This window comes from Parambassis ranga, chromosome 7, assembly GCF_900634625.1.
Source record: "Parambassis ranga chromosome 7, fParRan2.1, whole genome shotgun sequence".
In the NCBI taxonomy this organism is placed as follows: domain Eukaryota; kingdom Metazoa; phylum Chordata; class Actinopteri; family Ambassidae; genus Parambassis; species Parambassis ranga.
The window spans coordinates 9150494-9171203 of record NC_041028.1 but is presented as its reverse complement, the minus strand read 5'-3'; the positions used below and the strand labels follow the sequence as shown (position 1 = coordinate 9171203).

At 41.7% G+C, this 20710-nt stretch overlaps 1 protein-coding gene across 1 annotated transcript in view; it reads right to left on the bottom strand.

Moving 5' to 3' along the window:
• LOC114438102 (low-density lipoprotein receptor-related protein 1-like) overlaps positions 1–17156 on the bottom strand; it is a 67042-nt gene extending 49886 nt beyond the window's left edge. Inside the window, exons 1-2 of the mRNA XM_028409214.1 lie at positions 16571–17156; positions 7465–7605 (exon numbers count right to left, since the gene is read on the bottom strand). Of these exons, the coding sequence (XP_028265015.1) occupies positions 7465–7605; positions 16571–16643 (214 nt within the window). The 5' untranslated portion in view covers positions 16644–17156. The remainder of the gene's footprint in view (positions 1–7464; positions 7606–16570) is intronic.
• Between the last annotated feature and the right edge of the window lie 3554 nt (positions 17157–20710).

Below are 20710 nucleotides of genomic sequence, written 5' to 3'. Positions count from 1 at the left end.
ATGAATGATGTCCACTGCAGTAATCTGTGTCTCTGCACCTATAATGTGTTGACTTAGTAAGCAGACAGAGACTCTAACGCTCTATTTTATCCGATCTCTCTTTTCCATCATCTCTACAACAAGCTCTCCTCCAGCACACATTCCAATCTCTCAACTGGCCAGGCAGTATGGAGAATACGTTTTTTTTGGAAATACACTAACAATTGCCAGCAATACACAACAGCCGGAAAGAATTGTTTGAGTTCCACAACACAGTAATACCTTGGCAGGAGCTGAATAGGGACCAGCAGCAGAAAACCAAATAGAAGGGACAATATGGAGGATTAAATAACTTTGCAGGAGGGACAATGGAGATGAACCCTGAACTCCCAGCTTTAGTTTGGGAAGATATTGGCAGCGTGTTACAGTATGATTCCCGTATACTGGCAGTAGACATTTTCTGCATCATCATCATCATCATCAGTGAAAGCAGAAAGGACAGTATACGAAACTTCTTTTCTGCAGTAGTATACACATATCCAGGCTTTTCAGCCTCCATCCACTTTAATACAGCTGGTAACTGATCTCATGATGTCCTGATTAAAATCTCTCCTTTATTGTTTCAGCAAATAATATCCTGTATCAAGTCCCTTATAGAGAGTTCCCAGCGCTGCATCAGACATGGACTAATTCTGTGTCGTGTTTGTTGTAGTGTTATAATCTTGTTTTTAACCTGAAATCCAGCTTTCCAGCCAGATGAGTTAGCGGCTTTTAAAAAATGGATAAGTGTAAACTGCTTCTTTTCATTTGGCACAGCCTTCAATGAATTTCTACAGCTTGTTAGTGTAATAGTATTATAACAGAGCATTTCATGACAGACCCAAACACAAAGCAGGGGATATTTTCACTTCTGCAGTGCTGCTTGAAATTGCTTGAAATATAGTTAAAAGGCCTTGGCAGCATTTGATACCTTTCACCATCACACTGGAGGTTTATGTTGTCAGTGATGAGTGATCAGTAGTTCGTTAAGTCTGCATCATATAATCAGAATCCAACATGCCGCAGGCAAAACCAGCATTAAGTTACACATAGGGGTATGGAAAATCCCAGGCGAGTACGAGCACAAATAACTTTTTATATATATATATATATATATATATATATATATATATGTATGACTGAAAAAAAAGGTTCACTATATGTGCTGTACCATACATACTTTAGTATAGTTTGGCATCAAATTACAAACAAAGAATGCTGCAGCTGGGATTTGTACTGGTACCAAAAGATAAGTTCCATCACTGTGGGCTTTACATGTCCTCCCACACTTGTATTATAACTACTTTTGCGTTCCCATTGTGTGACTTCACTCTGTGGCTGCACTGAGCAGCCTTGAAGACAAAGCACCACCATAGAACAAAATAAGAATCTGGCAGAGCAGTATAGATAATAGATCAGGAACAAATGGGGGGAATTACCACCCTCACACCTATTAGAGGACAGAGTGAGGATAATTATATTATTGCACTAAACTGTATGATCAGCTAACAGTGATATCCTTGCTTTGTCCTTAGGGATCTTAACTGTGAAAACCTCTCCGATCAGCAGCATGTTCACTCTCACACTCTCTCTCTCATATAAAAGAAAAGGGGCTCATCACGATTAAAACATTAGTCATAACACAAAAGTGTGTTCTGCTTTATTGGAACTCTTATTGTAGCATACTGTCTCTGGAGTGAGGTATGACTTTGTGCAAAGACAATATTACACAGTTCCCAAAAGCACTGTGTAGACTTTTACCTGAGTCACAGTCAAATATAAAGTGCCATTATCTTTTTAATGAGTCACTAGATATTAGCATTATGATGTTAAACACGGTCAGTACTAATGTGTTCTTCCCTCCAACACCTCAAGCTCTGTATGTAACCATCCCCCAGCCCTCAGTCCCTGTAGTTATGCAATGACCTTAAATTTAGATCCCCTGTCGATCTTTTGTCCAGAGCATAAAAGCCTGCGTTTCTTCCTGCTCTCTGGGTTCCATGGCAGCCCCTCACTGACTCCCATAAAGTCTGCTGCCAGCTTGAATTAATATGTTGTGCAGGGTGACAGGCAGGCCTGTGCACTGACTGACTCTCCCCATCTTGGAATCACACTTTACAGCAGCATGCACAACAAGCACAGGCCAAACCCTACAGAGGAAGCCACACTGTGTTCTCAGTGGTAGAAAGGCTGGTGTACTCGTACTTATTATGAAGCTTAAAATATCAATAACACTAACCACACATGGCAATACCATGCACTGCATTTGCTGGTGGGATTTACTGCATCTAATCACTGTGCTATGGAAATGATTATTTAATGGAATGCAAATAAAAAACATGCCCACGGTTTGATTGCTGGCTGTCAATTAACATGTCACACTATGACACTTCCAAAGGGAAGATGGTATACTGAAGATCTTAGCTTAGTGGGGGCACATCAAAACAAGAAGAGTGCTATATAATATATAATTCAACTCACAATAAGCCACATGAATGCTCTTTGAGCTGTAGTAGAAATGTGGCTTTGCTACAGACCAGCTGCAGCAAACGTAGCTCGGCTATTGTGTTTTTTTTCCATGATAAAAACACAATATTGTCATTACTCAGAAAATTCACAGATAAAATCCAACACTAGTTTAGAAAACATGCTAATTAAAATGCATTTTAAAATCCATCTGAAGTTCAACACACCTTGGTGCCAATACATACAAAATCCTCCACGAGCTAAACACATGGTTGGTCATCACACTTTCATCACAAACACTCACACGCACAATATAAAACCACTTTTTAGCCATTTTTCAACCTTTGGTAGAGTAATACAATACAATTTATTTTCATTGCTTCATTCAACTAAAGCCTCAATGATTATAAAAGTGCAGAAACATTTTCCAAAGTAACAGACAAACACAGAAAAACAACGTCAGGAAAGTCTGGAGATGAGATATGCGGAACATGGTGACAGGAATGACTCAAGTCTACTTTTTCTGCCTGATAGAGGGGAAGAGAAAGGGGGAGAAAGACGGAGAGAAGGAGACAGGGTGTGGAGGAAACACCAGAGAAAGGGAAGCGGTGCCTGCGTGGCGTGAGAATCTCTGTGTTCGTTGTCTGTTGATAGGCTGGTGAGGCTGAGGAGGGCTCAGGGCCACAGACCAAAGGGATTTACAGGGCTTTGCTTCTTCCTCTGTGGAAGCAGTGTGTCAACCACTGCCAGTGCAGACCCTCTTGCCCCTGCATGGTGCCCCCTGCTACTACATCTACACGACTGATTATATGCTATGAAAGGACTCCCCCACCCCCACCCCCACCCCCACACCCCCACCCCTAACTTTACTGTAACAGGCTGATTCTATAGAAAGAGGATCAGAGCCTCACAAAGAAATTTCCATTTTCCTCTACAGCCTAAATGCTAATCTGTTCATTTTCTCCGACACAAAAGCTTTTCTTTCTGTGGACCCATTCCTTCCCATCGCTCCATGCGTCCAAACCCACTCCTGCCACCTCAGCAGTCAGCTACACGGTCGTCGCGGAGAGGCTGCTGATGCATAACGGTCAGATGGGCGAAGGAATATAGGACCAGGCTGGCGAGCGTCCAGAGGGGGCTCAAGGGCAAGAGATGGCCAGATAACCTTGTTGTGTGGCCTGCAGCCGCTTTAGGCAGCTGCACAGAGATGATAACTCAATCTTCCCATCAGACCTCCCTACCAGCTGAGCCCCAGGCCATGGCAGGCAGCGACCTGGGTCAGAGTGTGTGTGGGCCAAACTTTTTCAAAGAGTTACAATATTGTTGTTGAATGCAACAGGCACAAATATTATTATATAGTTAAATATTAACATTATTATTTCACAAAACTGTGTGTGTGTGTGTAATGTTGAGAGGTCAGATTTGGATATTGTTACATTAAATACCTTTAGCCTCTTTGGGCAAGGGTTCTTCAGTTTCATTATGAAACTGCATTCCAGGGGATATCCATTCAAAATTACTTTCTAGCATCAACAAGGAAAACAAATCAATGTGTGTGTGCATGCATCTACATACGTACTACCTCCCCAAGTCAGAAGAGAAAGCTTAAGCGACAACTTGACAGTGCATGTACAGGGAGCAGCTTGTTATTTACAAGTGTTAACTACTTTGAATGATCAGCTTATTTTCTGTCCCTGAATAGAAGTGGATAGCGCTGCATGGGGAAAAGAAAGGAAGTGTATTTGCATGACTGAGATGCTTTTCAGTCCTCGCCTTGTAGCCATCCTATGGATATTTTGATGCTAAATCAGGAACTAAAAAGTCTAACGGAGAATTAGGGGCAGACAATTGTTGCATAAGGTTTTTTGATGTTGAAAGGGATTCCTTCATGGTAAGTGCTTCTCATGGTGGAGAAAGTGCTTACATGCTAGGCTTACTCAGACATCTGTTCCCATTTTCTGGCTCAACCACAATGAATGTGGTTCACGCAAGAATCATAATTGCACACAGACTTGACATATAGACAGAGGCAGTCTGTGTTTTTTACAGTGACTGTTCCAAAAAGGATGGAGTCAAAGTTATGACACAGCACTTTCAAATTCAGCCCATCCTTTATCCTAAAAGGAACTACACTTATGATTCTAAAACGTTATGCCCGTTGTTGTAATATTTCAAGACAAGACCTCATTAACATTTACTTTTCCAGCTGGAACAGAGAAACAAACAGGTCTGGTAGTAGCCTGTTTAACCCTTTGTAGTCCAACAATGTAGCTTTCATGTAGAGCTGTGCACACAAACATGCACACATCTGCTAAATAAAGATAATACTTTGACAAGATATTAGAGCAAAAACAAAAGCAGCATGGAAGACCATCGTTAAGACACACTCAGCATTAACTCCTGCCCTGAGGGCGCATGTCAGCCTCTTCCTGAGCCCTAAGCCTGTATGTAGTTGAGGTGAAATGGCTTGTCTGAAACCAATTGAAGCCATGCAGTCCCTGGGAGAGGATGATAGGGTCACACCTGCAGACAGGAGTCTGTACAGGCAGCTTGCTGATGGCTATCTGAATGTGTAGTGGGGGGCTACGAAAGGGAGCTACAACTGCCCTGCAGCTGGCAATCTGTCCAGAACCCAGCCATCCCATTTACGATGACAACTCATGCAGATCTGAGAGTAAAAACATGCATTCATAGAGGAACTGCCCCATCACTCTGCTTGAGTACACCTCTAATAAATAAGCCCACAGGCTGAGCACTGAACCCCCTAACCCCCCTGCCCCCATCCCTGATATCAACTACCACCTCTATCTCAATATGTTAGCACCTCATGAGATGTTACAACTGTGCTACTGTGGCACTGTGGAAGTCTGTCTTTAGCTCCTCAGTGTAATTACAGACTACATGAATGGTTTAGAAACGACAGGCAATTAGACCTCCAGACAGTGTGATACTGGAACGGCATGCTTACTTCCAGCATGGATTCTAGAGGTGCAGATCAAAAGTAAATTTTTTACAACACACCTACCACTCTGACAGTAAATTCATGATCATCGTAAACAACTTAGGTGGCACTCACAGTACCAGAAATAAAAACTGCTGCCAAATTAGCTAGAGTTGATTTCATGACAACACCTAAGCCTGAGGACAAACGGGATAATAAAAATCCATCTGCAGCACTTGATGTGAGGGACCTTGTGTTGTATATTTTTTAAAACAAGATGGTCAGACTGTGGGACAAATCCCACACCAGGATACACTGTGAAGAATGGAAGAAAAAGGGGGAAAATAACAAGGTAAATGTTTCGCCTTGTGATATCTCTGCGAGAACTCTTCTCAGACCAAGTCTGTAGGCAGTAATTAACTTGAACTGGGGATAATGTCGTAATTATAGTAGCAGGCACCACTCTATTTCCCATCAACATTAACACACAAAATTAGACTGTGGTCTGGGGGCATGTTGGAACAAAATTGCAGAGAGCAGAGAATTTCTTGAAATTCTGTCACAAACTGACTGTCATATACTTATAGCACATGTAAGTTTGAAAGTGAAAGTTGCTTTTATAAAACTTTAAAGCAGATTAAAAATGGGCAGCTGCACACTGAACATTCAAAATAAAAACACAAGGAGTTTTCAGGATGGACCAACGCCTGGTATTTCCATAACAGCTCACTTAAGAGCAGCCTTGTTTACAGCATGTTGGTCAGATTGCCTCTTGTGATGCTTTCCAGTAGGGGAGTTGCCAGGCCAACGACCTGCAAACTGTTTCACCCTGTGAATGGAAATGCAGGGATGAAAAGAAAAAGACTTTTCCATTCCTTTGAGTCAGACGAGGATTTTAAATGAACTCCTGAGTCACACTCCTCCCAACTCTCTCGTCTCCAGTCTCTACACTGGCTCAGGCCCATTCACTCTGTAGCTTTATCTGCAGCCGTTCATTCTAAACACTACTCAAATTTAATGGCTGAATCAACGGAACAACTGTGGATAAAATCACTGTCTGGCTGCCTTTCTCCGGGATGCTTGAAAGGAGTCTTTGACTGTTAGACTGCAAACACAATCGCTTGGATCACTTGAACAAATTAGGTGGGGCACATCAACCTAAAATTGCTCAAGTTCTGCAGTTTTTTTACAAAGTTCATGTGAAGGCTTTTCTTCCACTGTGAAAAAAACCTTAAGCCTTTTATTTTAGCTAAATGTCAATGATAAATAAGTGGGAGTCTGTAAAAAAGTAAAGGTTCAGCGTCATCAGCTCTAAAATGTTTCCTCTTTAGATCAAATTATTTTGTACAGAAAGATGACGAACAGCCAACTTGACCAACTAATTTGACTTTCTCCATTTCATGTGCAGATGACCACAGCATTACTTTTTGTAACCCCCTAGCAATCCCAAATATTTTCAGCTCCCGACCTTATGTGTTATACCTAATTAGACTTTAACCACATTGTTATTATTTTTGGGTGTCAGCTGCTTGTCTCTATGGTGCGAATGCTTGTGGCATGACAAATGTAAGGTGTGGCATATTCAGACACTTAAAATCACCATTAATGCCTGTATACAAACAGAGAGGGGCATTTCACCAGTGATTTTATGGATGTAGGGGCTGACAGATGTGAGTGACTGGGCCTGCACAGATCCCACAAAAGTCCAGACGAGCGCAGACACATCCCTGAGCATTCAGACTAAACACGGCTGCATAATAAGGGCCATAATTCAGCAAAGCAGTGTCCTTCATAGAAAGGGCATAACCTTATTCACAAATTAAAGTGTTTGTGCTGTGCAGTCTTCCAGGCCATTTAGTCTTAATAACATCATGTGTAAGAACAACAATCATTTATAAAATAGAAAATTATCTCAACAAAACAAAACCAAATAAACTGTTAATAATTCTTATTCCCATGAACAGCTTGGAGAGAGAGCTGGGGACACAAGCCTGCAGAGATACAGTTATAGTTTCAGTTAATCATGTAGGAATACTTACAGATATCTGGCGATTCATCTGAGCCATCTGGGCAGTCCTTCTCCCCATCGCAGCGCCAACCTTTGGAGATGCAGGTGACCTGGTCCTTACATACGAACTGCTTGGAGCTGCAAGTCTTGGGCTGCTCATCAGGTTTGGGACCTAAAGAAAAAAAAGAGGGAACAGCTGGTGTGTTATCTTGAAAAAAGTGCCTTTAAATAAAAATTCTGCCAAACTGAAATTATGTTCACAAAGCAAAGCAACATGTAGGGCTCAACCCAAATTTACAGCGATGGTTTTGTAGCAAAAAAAACCCACAGGCACAGTCTATTCACAAAATGTCTCTACAAGTTTATGACTAACAGCAGGGCCTTGTAGTTCTGGGTTTGTTTGTTGTTTCCCCTTCTCTTAAGGACATCCAGTTTCTTTCTGCTTTTTTTTTATTACTCTTAAGGTGTTTTTCAGCTCTCACCACAGAGGCTCTTTCATGTGTCCGGCTTGGACATAACTGTGCATTCAATCACCGTCCGGCCCATGGGAAAGTGCAGAGCACGGTAGTTCTGGGCAGCAAGTCAGCACAGATTGTTGAGGTGTACCACGGGCTAGCAGCGCCACAGCCACACTCATGACCCATCAGCAGTCTGACACTGCTGACATGCTTTAACTTTAGAAAAACCTGCTCAAAAGGAGCTCCACATGGGTTGGTACACACTGATTTGTCTTTGGGTCATTTATTTGCTTCAAGTGGTATATGGCCATAGACAGGTTCTTGTACAATTTTGTTGAAATGGCCCTTTAAATAGAACAAATTTCAAACTAGGACTCATGTGATTAATGACATAACCTTTTATGAAAATAGCTGGTTAGAATTTAACCAGAACACAAACATGGAGCTGCAACTCTGACATTTTTCTCGGTACACAGCAGAATGAAAATAGGTTTCCAAATATAAACAAGGGAAATGCTTTCTTTTATGAGTGGCCAGACAATGAAAAAAAGACCACAGTGGCCATTTCAGGGACATTGCTGCAGCTACTGTACTGTTGTGCAGCAATGCTCTTTGAAAGGACAGCGCCGAAGGTCTCATTGTGATTCTCTGCAGAGACTAAGCCCTCGCTCGCCCTGGATGACTTGCCTCCCTATGTACTTGGCAGGCAGGGAGGGAGGGAGGTGTTTGGGGTGGGTGGTGGTGGGGGTGTTGGTGGGGGTGCACCGCAAGAGGGCTGAGATGTGACTGCAATCACAAGAGAGCAAGAAGCTAGTGTATCATTGCAATCACGTTCATTTGGACTGTCAAGCTAAAGGGTTCAGGCCCTGGTGCTACAGAAAAATATGAGTAAATCAAACAATGAGACTTCTGGTGAGTGTCATGTTTTTTGGGATACAATTAGGAGCTAAAAGGTTAAAGAAATTGTATTGCACTGTTCCCATTATTTGGCCAACAAATGGACAGCTTGGTTTTAAAATGCAGCCTGAGTCTTCTGTTCACACAATAGTAAGCAGAAGGCTTACAAAACTAAACTCAAGTGTTGCTAGAGGATAAGGTTTAATAAAGACATTGTACTTCAGAGTGTGTATTAAAGGACATAAAGTTGTGACAGGATGTAAAGTGAGCTGTACTGGAATGGACAGGGACCACTGACATATTTAAGACAAAATGCACACCCAACCACTCGGTGCAGGAATGAGAGGGAGGCTAGCAATGGCCTGAGGCCAACTTGTAAGTTTTGCTTCTTTTCATTTTACCAATGTCCTGGTACATTTGGGATGGTGGTAAATAAACAGGATTTGTTTATATGTTGTCTTTTAATCTGCCAAACTGCCATACTGACTGAGCCCTGTGCTGCAAATCACTGCTCTATGAAGGCATTCCCTTAGACTCTCTAGACGCAGCTGGGTTGAACCAGTTGTTCCCTATGAGTGGGCATAAAACTGGAAATAAAACATTGTGGGTTCTAATTTTATCATCGCTTTACACACCAACATGAAAGCATGAAGTGACCGCAGAGGGGAGAACCTCTGAGCCTAATTGGAGGTTGTGGCTGAGGAGGGGTTGAATATCGTGGGGGGGGGGGGGCTGCAAAGTCACCGTTTTTCCAAGGTTGCTGCCAAATCACTGACAATTTTTGGGGGGTCCAAATCAGACCGGGATGGAAAACCATTTGTGTCCGCTTTCCTTACAAAAGGGGGATAAGAAAGGCTTTTATTTTGTCAGCTGGGTTTGGCCCAACAGCAAACACCGATCTCATTGAATCAAGGTACATGCTCTACTCGTACAAGAACTCAAGCACAGTGTGCTTGCCTCCAACAGAGTTCCCTCCTGATGCCATTCCAACTAAAGCATTTCCTGCCACAGCTGAATGGCAACTAGATCTCACTGCTGTGACTAACTGGTAGGAAATCCCACAGTAATAAAATATTCCAATAGGATTATCACATTTTTAACAAAAATATTAACTTCAACTCCTACAGCTTGTGACTTTAAAAGATCAGACATTATAATAACCTGAGAAAAACAACCATCCCATGGGTATCTATTAGAGAAATGCATCTCAGCCCTGAAGTGTTTTGATTTTCACACTATTCCTCACATTTTTAACAGCTGTCCTTCACAAAAACCAACATGTATATGTGACAATCTGTTGGACAGCAAGAGTTCTACATTTGAAACAGCTTTATTTGAGTGCAAGACAATAAATATGAGGAACTCCTTAAGCAGGCTGTAAGCCTAAAATTAAAGGCTCTGTGAAAAAGATCAGCTTAGTGTTCCTAATCATTTTTTGTTACTGCTAGATTTTTAGCACTTACTTGCCAAAGGAGTACGATTGCATGTTTGTGCAGAAATTAAAAAATTGCAGACTTTAATTCTACATGATTCCCCCATTATCTTGTCAAATACAGAAATAACTGTGAACCCAATAACCTTCTTCTGGTTATTAAGCAAGTCTATGTCTGAATGGACTGGTTACCATAACACAGGGACACACAGTTTTTAATTGCTGTTGCTCCAGTGTTTTTGGAGCTCTGATGGGAGAACACAGGGCTGAGCACGACTCTCTAAATGGAGCTAAACTGACTTACAAGCTCTTCCCTGGCGTTGTCACTAAAAGACTTACTAAGCAAATGTTTAAATCCAGAGTTGACACATTCATTATGCTATAAATCACTGGGTTACTTCCTGGTATGTTGATGTCCAGGCTTGGTATGAGACTTTGAGCATACTGCCAGTTGTATGAAGCGCACACATACTGTACGCAGGGCTGCTGCAGCTCCGCGCTGTCTAAACAGTCCGCTCTGAATTGCCCCCAAGCACTGTGCATAGCAGGCATTAAATACAAGTGAATGAGCAAATGCATAAATGTACAACAGAGCCTGGCTTCTACAGAAACATCCCTACCTAATACAAGCAATAAAGTACTTTTAACTTTCAAGGTCATCCCTTGATGAAACTTCAAGACATTCAAAACATCAAGATGAACTCTGTGGGATGAGAGAAGGATGGGGTGGTGAGTAAATGGTATTGTGGCACCAAGTGATGGAGGCCTCCAGACACCGTCACCAGCTGGGACGCAACACTGACCCACTTTCCTCTCCGATCTGTCTGCCTCAATATGGCCATCCATGCTCTACGGATCAACTCCAGATCCATGCAGCACATTCCAGCACCTTCTAATTGGTTTCATCTGTACAGCTTTGCCTCAAAAAGACAATCTGTTGCAGATGAATGGCTCGATTTGAAAAAAAGAAAAACTTTTTGAATTTGAAAAAGTGCATTCCTTCTTTTTGTAAGGAGTGTGTGAGAAAAGGACAATTTGAACAGTTTGATATATGAAATTGACTTTTGTCTCACAGGGTTTGCTCTAACACCCAAACCCCTTGTGAATAATTTTGAGCATGAGCAATAGAGCATGGATTCTATTAAATGCTGTTAAAAGATAACACTACAAACGGCAGCTTGAAATGAGGTGAACAAGTAAATAAAAGGCACTCTGCAGTGACAGTGACATGCGAAAGTGAAAACTGTTTCCCATCACCCACCACCTTGTGGAACTCAGGTCTACCAGAGTGTGAGAAAAAAAAAACACCCCAACTACAGTATGTAATTAGAACCCTGAGGTCAAGTTTGAAGTGCTTTCTCTGTGCTCACTTTAGCAGGATTTCAAAGCAAGGATCCATGCATTTTAAGTAACAATTAAAACTAAACACAGAGCAAGGAGAAGAGAATGAGGGCAGAGCGTAATCTGAATTTTTGTACGGAATTAATTATTCAGATGGAAAACAGCCACTTATAATTACTATGCAAAAGAGCATAGGAAGTATAGGACAATCTTACATATAAGAATACATAAAAGTCTGATTAACACTATCTAATGTAAGGCACTGTGCTATAGCCCCTGCTGCAGCCAATGAAACACTGGGCTGTGGCCATCCAGTGAAAACAACTACTGAGTTTTGTGCAAGTTAAGTCGCACCAAGTGTTCACAGTGCACATATCATGCTCATAGGCCATTGAAGTTCTAATCCACAATAGCAATGTTCAAAGAGGTCAAACATGCATAAACAGCAGAAGACTGAGTTTGAGCTGGTGCCTTCTCTCATGGCTGAAAGCCTTGTTTTTGTATCATTGCACAACAAAAGGGTACCGCTTTGACCTCCGGGGTAACCTGATGAGGCTCTGCAGGAAGTCACAGGACAGAGCTGTAAAATGCAACGCAGTAAAAGGCCTATGCTGAGTGAGTGTGATCGGTGAACATAAAGATAAACGCAAAAAGACTCAATGTGCTGCCAAAGGAGAGTTCTCCTACACCCACCCTGTAGTCTCTGCATAGCACAGCTCTGTGCAACCACTGAGGAAAAGTCAACCCAGATTCAGCTGTTATGAAAACAGAATATGGGAGCCACAAAATGAAGGCTGGACCACATAAATTGAGGCATTCACTGCAACTCAGATGCTTATAAATCCTGGCTCGCCTCTGTCATCTGATGCTACCAGGAAATGGTAAGGAATGAGAATAGAACAGATTCACCATGTTCCTAAACAGGAACAGTTGAAGTTTGATCTGTAATTTAATGCTTGTTGATCAGTATGAATTACTCATCAGAATGACTCTAAATCAGGCAGCAGGAACAGGAATATTACTGGCTAAATTATGACTCAAACCACAGACAAACGAGATGTCATCCTCTTCCCATCTTGACGGATGACCTTTGTTCAGTGGATGGATCATAAAATTTGACATAGAAATATCAGAATCTCTGGTTCCACAGAGATTAACCCTTCTAATGAACAGATGTTTTTTGTGTCATTTTTCTGAGCGCAGGTATACAAACTGTGTATCAAAGCAACTACATGCAGGCTTTAATGTTGAAAATATTATTGGTTAGCATCAACAGCTGTGTTTTAAGGTGAGCAACAGAAGTTCACTTATAACATGTACTACTGATTATGTATGTCTGCAGTGAATCGACAAGTGCTTTCACTTTACAACCTTTGAGAACTGATGGCTGACATAACCAGCAGCAGGAGTGAGTGTGGTGACCTGATGTGCCAGCTGATGTGTTAAACAGAACTATCAGAGAAATCATCTGTGGAAACTGGTTATAAAAAGCAGGGACATTTAGGGTGACTGGATGAATCATCTGTCAGCTGCAGGCTTTCCAAACTGAGTCACAAAAAACTAACTATGGACACAGTACATGGCTTGAAACCTGGTGAGGTGTATTATAATGTGAATGTATGATCTCACATTAACTTCTAAACACCCTGCTGCTCCATAGTTTTGGCAGCTATGAGAACATCTTAAGAACTCCAATTGGCTGATCACTATAAAAGTATTTTATGAGTGTTAAAAACCATCTGGTAACCGACTTCCTGCTTACAGACTATACCTCAGATTCAGTTCAACTTCCTACTATACTTGCCACAAGACAGACAGCACAACAGGCACACAATCCACTGAGAGTCAGCACCATTATTTTTGATTTATGTAAACAGCCTTAGCATCAAGTGCAAAACACCAAAATGTTCTTATGCAGATATTTGTTCATAATAATGACCCAAAACTCACAACAAGAGTTTGTAGAACTGCCCTTTTTACAAAAATTTGTGTTGAGATCTAATTTCTGAAAAAAAAATTTAAAATTTAGAACAGAGGCAGAAATGCAGAGGGAGCCTGATTTTCATGATCTGCCAAAACCCTGTGACTCTTAAAGCTGAATTAACACAAACCCACACTTGTCAAAGGAGCCAATCCATTCCCTTTTTGGGGGGTCTTATGAGCTAAACAGGATAAACAGTGATGTAGCTAGCAGAAAACACCAATTACAGTACACCCCTGCTATTCACAGTCAACAAACACTGCGGTCTCACGCCTTCAATACGTGGGCACAATTATGTTAATCTGGTTTTACCTTTTTAGTCACAGTTGATTGCAATGCCAAGCAGGAAGTGGAAGGTTTCCGCAAAAAATACCACTATCTGTTAACATCATTTGACAATATTATATTGTATTATATACTACAAGACCACAATTCAAAAACACCTGCAAGGAAGTTTCCTATAATGCAGAATCCAAAGAATGTAGACAAACTGAACAACTGGCTATAGTTTACTTCAAGTAAATGATTTTTTTAACAGAAGTTTCTTTGTAAGAAGACTCTGGATGGCAAAAACTATATTTTGCAGTACCCCAGTGACCTCCACTTGGAAGAGTTGAAGAGAGCAATCCAAGTTCTATTATCTGTTGAATTTGTATGAGGGATGCTGAATTTTTCTAGCAGATGTTCCCAGTGACAGTTCAGAGGAAAAGGTCCCATTAAAAGGGTCAGGCAAACAGTGTGTAGACTCCTCAGGAATTCAGCCTCTTTAGCCTCTGACCCACATTTAAACATTTCACTAACAGATTCTTCTGCATCTAAAGGCTGTTGACATTGTAGATGTAAGACTTCCTAACTGCATAGAAATGTCTAAGGTTTCATTTTACATGATAGCTGCATAAAGCATGGTCATTAAAATGGGAAAAAAAAAAAACATGTCAGCTATCTCTGCACTATTAGATTATTAGAAAATCATCATCAGCAACCACGTTAATTGGTTCAAACTAAGTAGTATTCTCATTATCAATTCATTTATCAATATTTCCCAGTTAATCCTTTGATAAAAAAGACACAAACAAGAACAACTCTAAACCAGACTGAAAGACAAAGACTGCAAAATGCAAAAAACTGCAAAATGAAAAACAGGATGTGATGTCACCTGATGCAACCTTAAAAAAAAATTGTAAACAAGTGGTGCGATGAAGACATACAAGTCTGAAACCCAATGATACTACTGCAGCAAACAACCAAAGCGACAAAGAAAGGCAAAAGACAGCCTTATCAATACAGCTGCCAATCAACTTTCTGATGGAACACACAATGAATGATTGAAACTGAAAATATGTGTGTTATAGCTGGAATATGGAATATATTCAAATTATGTTATGGTTTCTTCATATATTACACCCAGACTGAGACTACAACAAAAACAATAAAGCCTAATCAGCACCAAAGATCAATACACTGAGAATTATGCAGTTAATCAACTCTTCATTTTTGACCTTCTCCTCTCAGTAATCCATTATGGATCTGGCCATAAGGTTTGTATTCCCTCATTAACTCCCCTCTTGGTTCAACGCCGCTCCAATGAAAGGCTGCTGGGTAAATCAACTGTTAATAATGACATGACACACATATAGGCTATCGCTTCCGCCCTGGACGCCCTGTGATGTAACTATGTGTCAACTTTAGAAAATCTGAGACTAATTTCTGTTGAACTTTATTCTGCTTCACCCTCCCTTACCCCGAGCTCTTCAGCCACACCAGCACCGCCTCCCCTTTTCAGGCACATCTAAGTTGGATTAATGGTCTCCCTGTGTCCAGATGTTACATACTGATGGAGGAGGAGGAGGAGGAGGAGGAGCTTGCCCACTCTTGTAATGTCAGCTATGGCTTTCCCCCTGAACAACCTCCATCAAAATCTAATGAAACTTACGTAAGATATTCTAACACAGAGCAGGCCTCTATTTTTGTGAGTCACAGCAGGAAATGGAGATTGTAATGTCTTACTTTAACTAAAGTAAGCGCAGACTAATATTTGTGCATGGCAGGTTGTGACACTGGGCATCACTGCTGCTGCATGCCTTCCTTATTCATGTAGGTGCAATTCAAATATTGAATGTGTAGAAAAGAAGAAGTGCTGTACCTTCCCTTTAGTTGGCCAGAGAATAACAAAGCAGGCTGTTAGCTCAACAGGTCTGCATTGCACTGTTAACAAGAGCAATGGTGCATTTGATATCTCATTATTACTATCAGGGATTGGGGAGTATTAAGGAGCTCCCGGGACGTTAAGAGGATAAATGCACGCCTATTCATTTCCACATCAGACAGTATACCTGGCTGTCTAATAAACTGTGATTTGCCAGGCAGCTAACTGAAGCTGCACGTCGGGACAAGCCGCGCCATTAAGAGCCAGCAGAACACAACTGCTGTTTTCATAAGTCCAAAGTATCTGAAAACAAACATGAAAACTGATCTGAACGACGGCTCCCACAGGTTTGATATGAAAGTAGAGCGCGCAGGCTGCGATTTAAAAGCAGCAGCTTTGGTCTGAATGGTGGCTATCAGCTGTAGCCACGCACACAATAACCGCGCAGGTATTTTTTTGTCGCAGTCAATCAGAAATGATAAGTAAATAGGTCGTTGGTGCAACTGTTGCGATCGCCTTTTACCTGCTGTATGTTCCAGCAGTGAGTGCTGTCTGCTGTCCTCACAGACAGGCCCATTCTGTCTGATCAGACAGGAGCTCTGCTATAAAAAAAAAGCGCAGACAGATTTTAGGCCAAAACAATCAGCGCACTGCTCATTTGTGCGGTACTTTCTCCGATTAAAGGCTTCCCTAATTATCGATCTCTTCCTCTGAGGAGCCTGCTGTGGCACACTGTTATTATGGAGACAACCTATTTTGCGGTGTCGGCTCCAACTCTGGTGAGCGGCAGGCCTGAGCACAGATGCTTTGCAAAGGCTTGAAAAGTGCTCATGCTTTCCCCGAGTATCACAATGCAAGATAACACAACAGGCTGCTTCTTACCTACGGTTGCACCGTTAGGAGATGTGATCCCCAAGCAGAGAATAAATCCCAAGTAGAACAACCTCATCGCCATCTCCTGAGCAATGCCCGATGGCACTGCTGTTAGAAAGCAATAGATGAAAAGTTGGCTGGATTTCTAACACCAAACAGCCCGATCAACCACCTCATCCGAACCCCCTCTCAAATGGTCCGGGTGCGTTCGCCCTCTCAGCCCCGCACGGTGGCTGGTTCACACAGGCTTCTGCAAAAAAAGGAGACCTGCTACAGCCCGATGAGGCTATAGGCAATGCAGCAGCACGGTCATGTATATTTCTAATTGATTATCGGCATTCAAACATGATGCACAGGGTAACCTCTGTCTTCTGTGTGGGTCTCTGTTTCACCACACCATGCCACCAGGATCGCCCGGTTGTGTACAGAAGGAGCCCTGCAGCCGCCGGCTCCGTTCAGCTCATTCCGTGCCAAACGTAAAAAAAGAAAAATTAAAAATGTAAACGCGTTTTTTTTCCAGTCGGAGCGCCAACGTCTCACTATGCTTGTGGCTGCATGAGTGGATGGTCAATCTCTCAAGCCCCAGCACCGTGGACGAGCCCGTGACGTAACGCGCGACTCCTAAAAGAAGAAAAAAATGGGATAACTGAGCAACGAGGCCGGTCTGCGCATGGTCTAACACACCTCCTTTTCTCCTATTTCATGCGCTTTTTTTCATGAACCGTGGAGGTGGGAGAGAAAGAGAGAGGTGGAGCTGCAACTGGCGCTCTGGGATCAGCCATGTTGGCTCAATATTTCACCAGGCCAGATTTGTTTTTCTACACAAAAATAAAAGTAACGGAACAAAATAATACTTCAAACCTCCATTCAGACATTAAACCTACTTTCAGGAATATTTGCCAACATTTACAACCACTTCCCTGCATATATACAGAATAAATGAATATAACGACAGATTTTGCCCTCAACTACAGTCTTATATCAGACTGGCAGCTGTTTACAGGCCAAAACAGAAAAAAGCTCAAAGTGAGACCCTGCAATGACCCATGCACGGTATGCGTAGCCTTTAAGCCTCCGTATTAGTCACTAAATCCTGCCCCCTAGTGGTAAATAGTTTTTTTCTTCTAAATTTAGATTTTAGAGTTCTGAAATGAGTGTTTAGGCTTTATGTTTTTTGGGTAAGCATGCACAACGTATAGAGAATGTGCAATTACATCATTTGTAAAAGCTAAAGTTTGAGGCCCTATACAGTACAACTCCTCGCATCTTAATATATAAATTACTTTTTTTGTCTGAAATGAGGCGACATATACAATTATCAGTAGAAAAGTAAATTATCCATTTGAATATCCAGTATTGTATATTTAAAACAAAATATGAAAGAAACATTTAGCTTTGGGGGGATATTTTTACACACAAAAACATATTTATATTGTTACAATAACATTATCTTTCAAAAATGTAAATAATAGAGTGTATCACTTTGTTTGCACAAACACATCATTTTGTGAAAGTTGATGATTGAGTCATCTCATGTTAGCCTGCAGGGGGCACCGAATACTTACATGACAGAGAATGTTCAGTAGTGCAGGGAGTGACTTTTTTTTTTTTTACAAATTATGCACTCAGAAATGTGATGCAAGGTTCAGAAAATTGTGCACTGATACACTGATTGAGAAATATGTTCAGAAAAAGGAAAAAGCACCAAAGTGGATTTGCGTTCCTTGGGGTATTAAAATACGGGAACTGAATACAACAGGTGTGTATTTCACACTAAACATGTGGACAGAAACTTTACTGCCTAGTGTTAAGAATAAGCATTCCTTTCAGGAGCTTACAGATGTTTACCCAGAGCCTGAATCACAGGGGAGAATGTCAAGTATGTGGAGAATCTGTGAAAAACATGCCTCAAGTGTCTGGATATCTGTTAAATCCTAGCACATTTGACTCCTGGTATCAAAGCAGGTTTCTTTGCAGCCAGTCTATGATTCCATGCATTTCAGCTCTGCACTCCCTTTCAAGTTCACAGGAAAACATTTTTTAACCTATCACTAACTAACACTTTTTGTGTTTACCTGCTGTATTTCCTGTTTACCAACATAATTGCCAGTGTCACCTCAACCTGAGAATGCCCCTTTTGTGGGAGGAGGTTTTAGCATTGTCATCTGAGAAAGAGACGCCAGCATGCTGTGTGGGAGACAGCTTGAAAGAGTGCCAGCATAAACACTCCCAGACCACATGTTCTCCCAGGGCAGAGGGGCTGGCCTCTCTCCAGGCACATCTGCACACAATCCCTCAGCTCTTAGCAAGCCAGCCAAGGAGACAGAGCGGGGCAAGGGAGGGAGAGAAGAGGGGGGAGTAGAGCGTTCCCAGACAGGGAGAACCTGCTTTTTTCTCTGTCAGTCCTCATGTGAATAATGAGAGTGATGATAAGAAGAGAGAATTGATGAAATCCAGCATGCAAAGGGAGGATGACAAGATGTATTCCCTGTAGGCAAACTTGCAAAAAAAATATGTGTGCGTGAATACTTATACCCCCATCTATGCAGCCATACATCTGTGTCACACCACTTCATTTACATGCCAAGGTCTGCTTGGCTACAGTCACTACCCAACCTGCCCATATCCTTGGGAGAAGATGGATTGCTGCACAAATGAAGCTGCTGACGCTCACATAGCCACAATCTACATGCATGCAGTGCAGCTACAGATGCTTGTTTACTCTGGTACATTTATTCTTCTAAAAAACACAACCACTCCAGCTTCTATTATACCTAAATGTAAAAATAAATGCACTCCCATCTGTCTCTGACATCCACAAGCAGCTTTTCTTGATTGCTGCTCTTTGGTTTGCTGGAAAAGTGTGGCTTTATGCATGTTTTCACAGAGAGGTAATTACTGAGCGAGCTATGCTGACAACACCTGAGGAATGCAGAGCATGCACCAGCAGCCTGTGTTCTCCTCCTATCCCCCCACCCCAAAAACATTTACACCACCTCACTTCTCCCCCATCTGCCTCCCTCCCCCATACACGCATTGCAACCGGCAAGAGCACAAGAACACAAAAGTCTTACGTTTGTAGCTATTTTATGTATATTTCTACCAAAAAACACACTTTAACGCAAGTTTATCCCCCTAAAAATTCTATTAAATATTTTTTTTTCTGGGAGGAAACCCTATACACGAATCCCCACGCCTCCCAACAGGCCCTATTATTCCTGTTACTGGTGTGTGTTGGCTGGCTCGGGCACTCTGCTGACTGAGTCACTCCCCAAACTGTCCTCGAGCTCCACAGAACTCACAGCCCATCTGGCTGAACACTTGCACACACATATCAAAACATTGCATAGATTCAAAAAGGGGGGTGGGGGAAGAGTGAACAACACCGGGTGACCTAATTGTGGTCTGAAAACAATCCAGCTGTGAAATGGTCAATATCTGTTTGAGGAAAATGATGGCAATGTAGAATAATGTCATTTTTATTCAAATGCAACCAATGCATCAAGTTTTGACACTGTGTGGATTCATGTGTTTGGGGGAGAGAGAGAGAGAGAGAGACAGATTATGAATTCAGCTCAGACTCTCCCTGTCTGTCTGACTCGACCATCATGATGAAATCTGGATGAAATCCCTCGTGCATGTAGATCAACATAACTATATGAGTTCCGTCTCCTGAATTTTGCAGTTGTTAGATGTATTATGCAAACGCAAGGATGAACACATTGTATGGATGAGTGAACGCTTGCATGTCTTCTACACACTTGAGGGCTAAACAGTCAGGGTACGCAAGACAAGGCGAAAGGGTAAAGGGATTTAGTTGCCAAGCAACTCCTGTTCATACAAACACTTTTATTAATAGTGGAGAAGCATGATAATTGATGTGGGAGGATGTTCGATGATGGAAAAAAAATGTGATGTTTCAATGTATAGAATAGTATTTTGATGATAATGACCATACTTCTTTTATTAGTCAGAAATAAAGGCCTGCAACTACATAACACAGCCAAGAAGTGTCTGAAAATACTAAGAATTAATCCGTCAGACTAAAAAGTCTATTGATCATTAGCATTCTAAATCATTAAATGTTGCAGATGTTTTCAGCATTCTAATAAATCAGATCAGTTCAGCTGCCTGAGTTAGGAAAGAGTT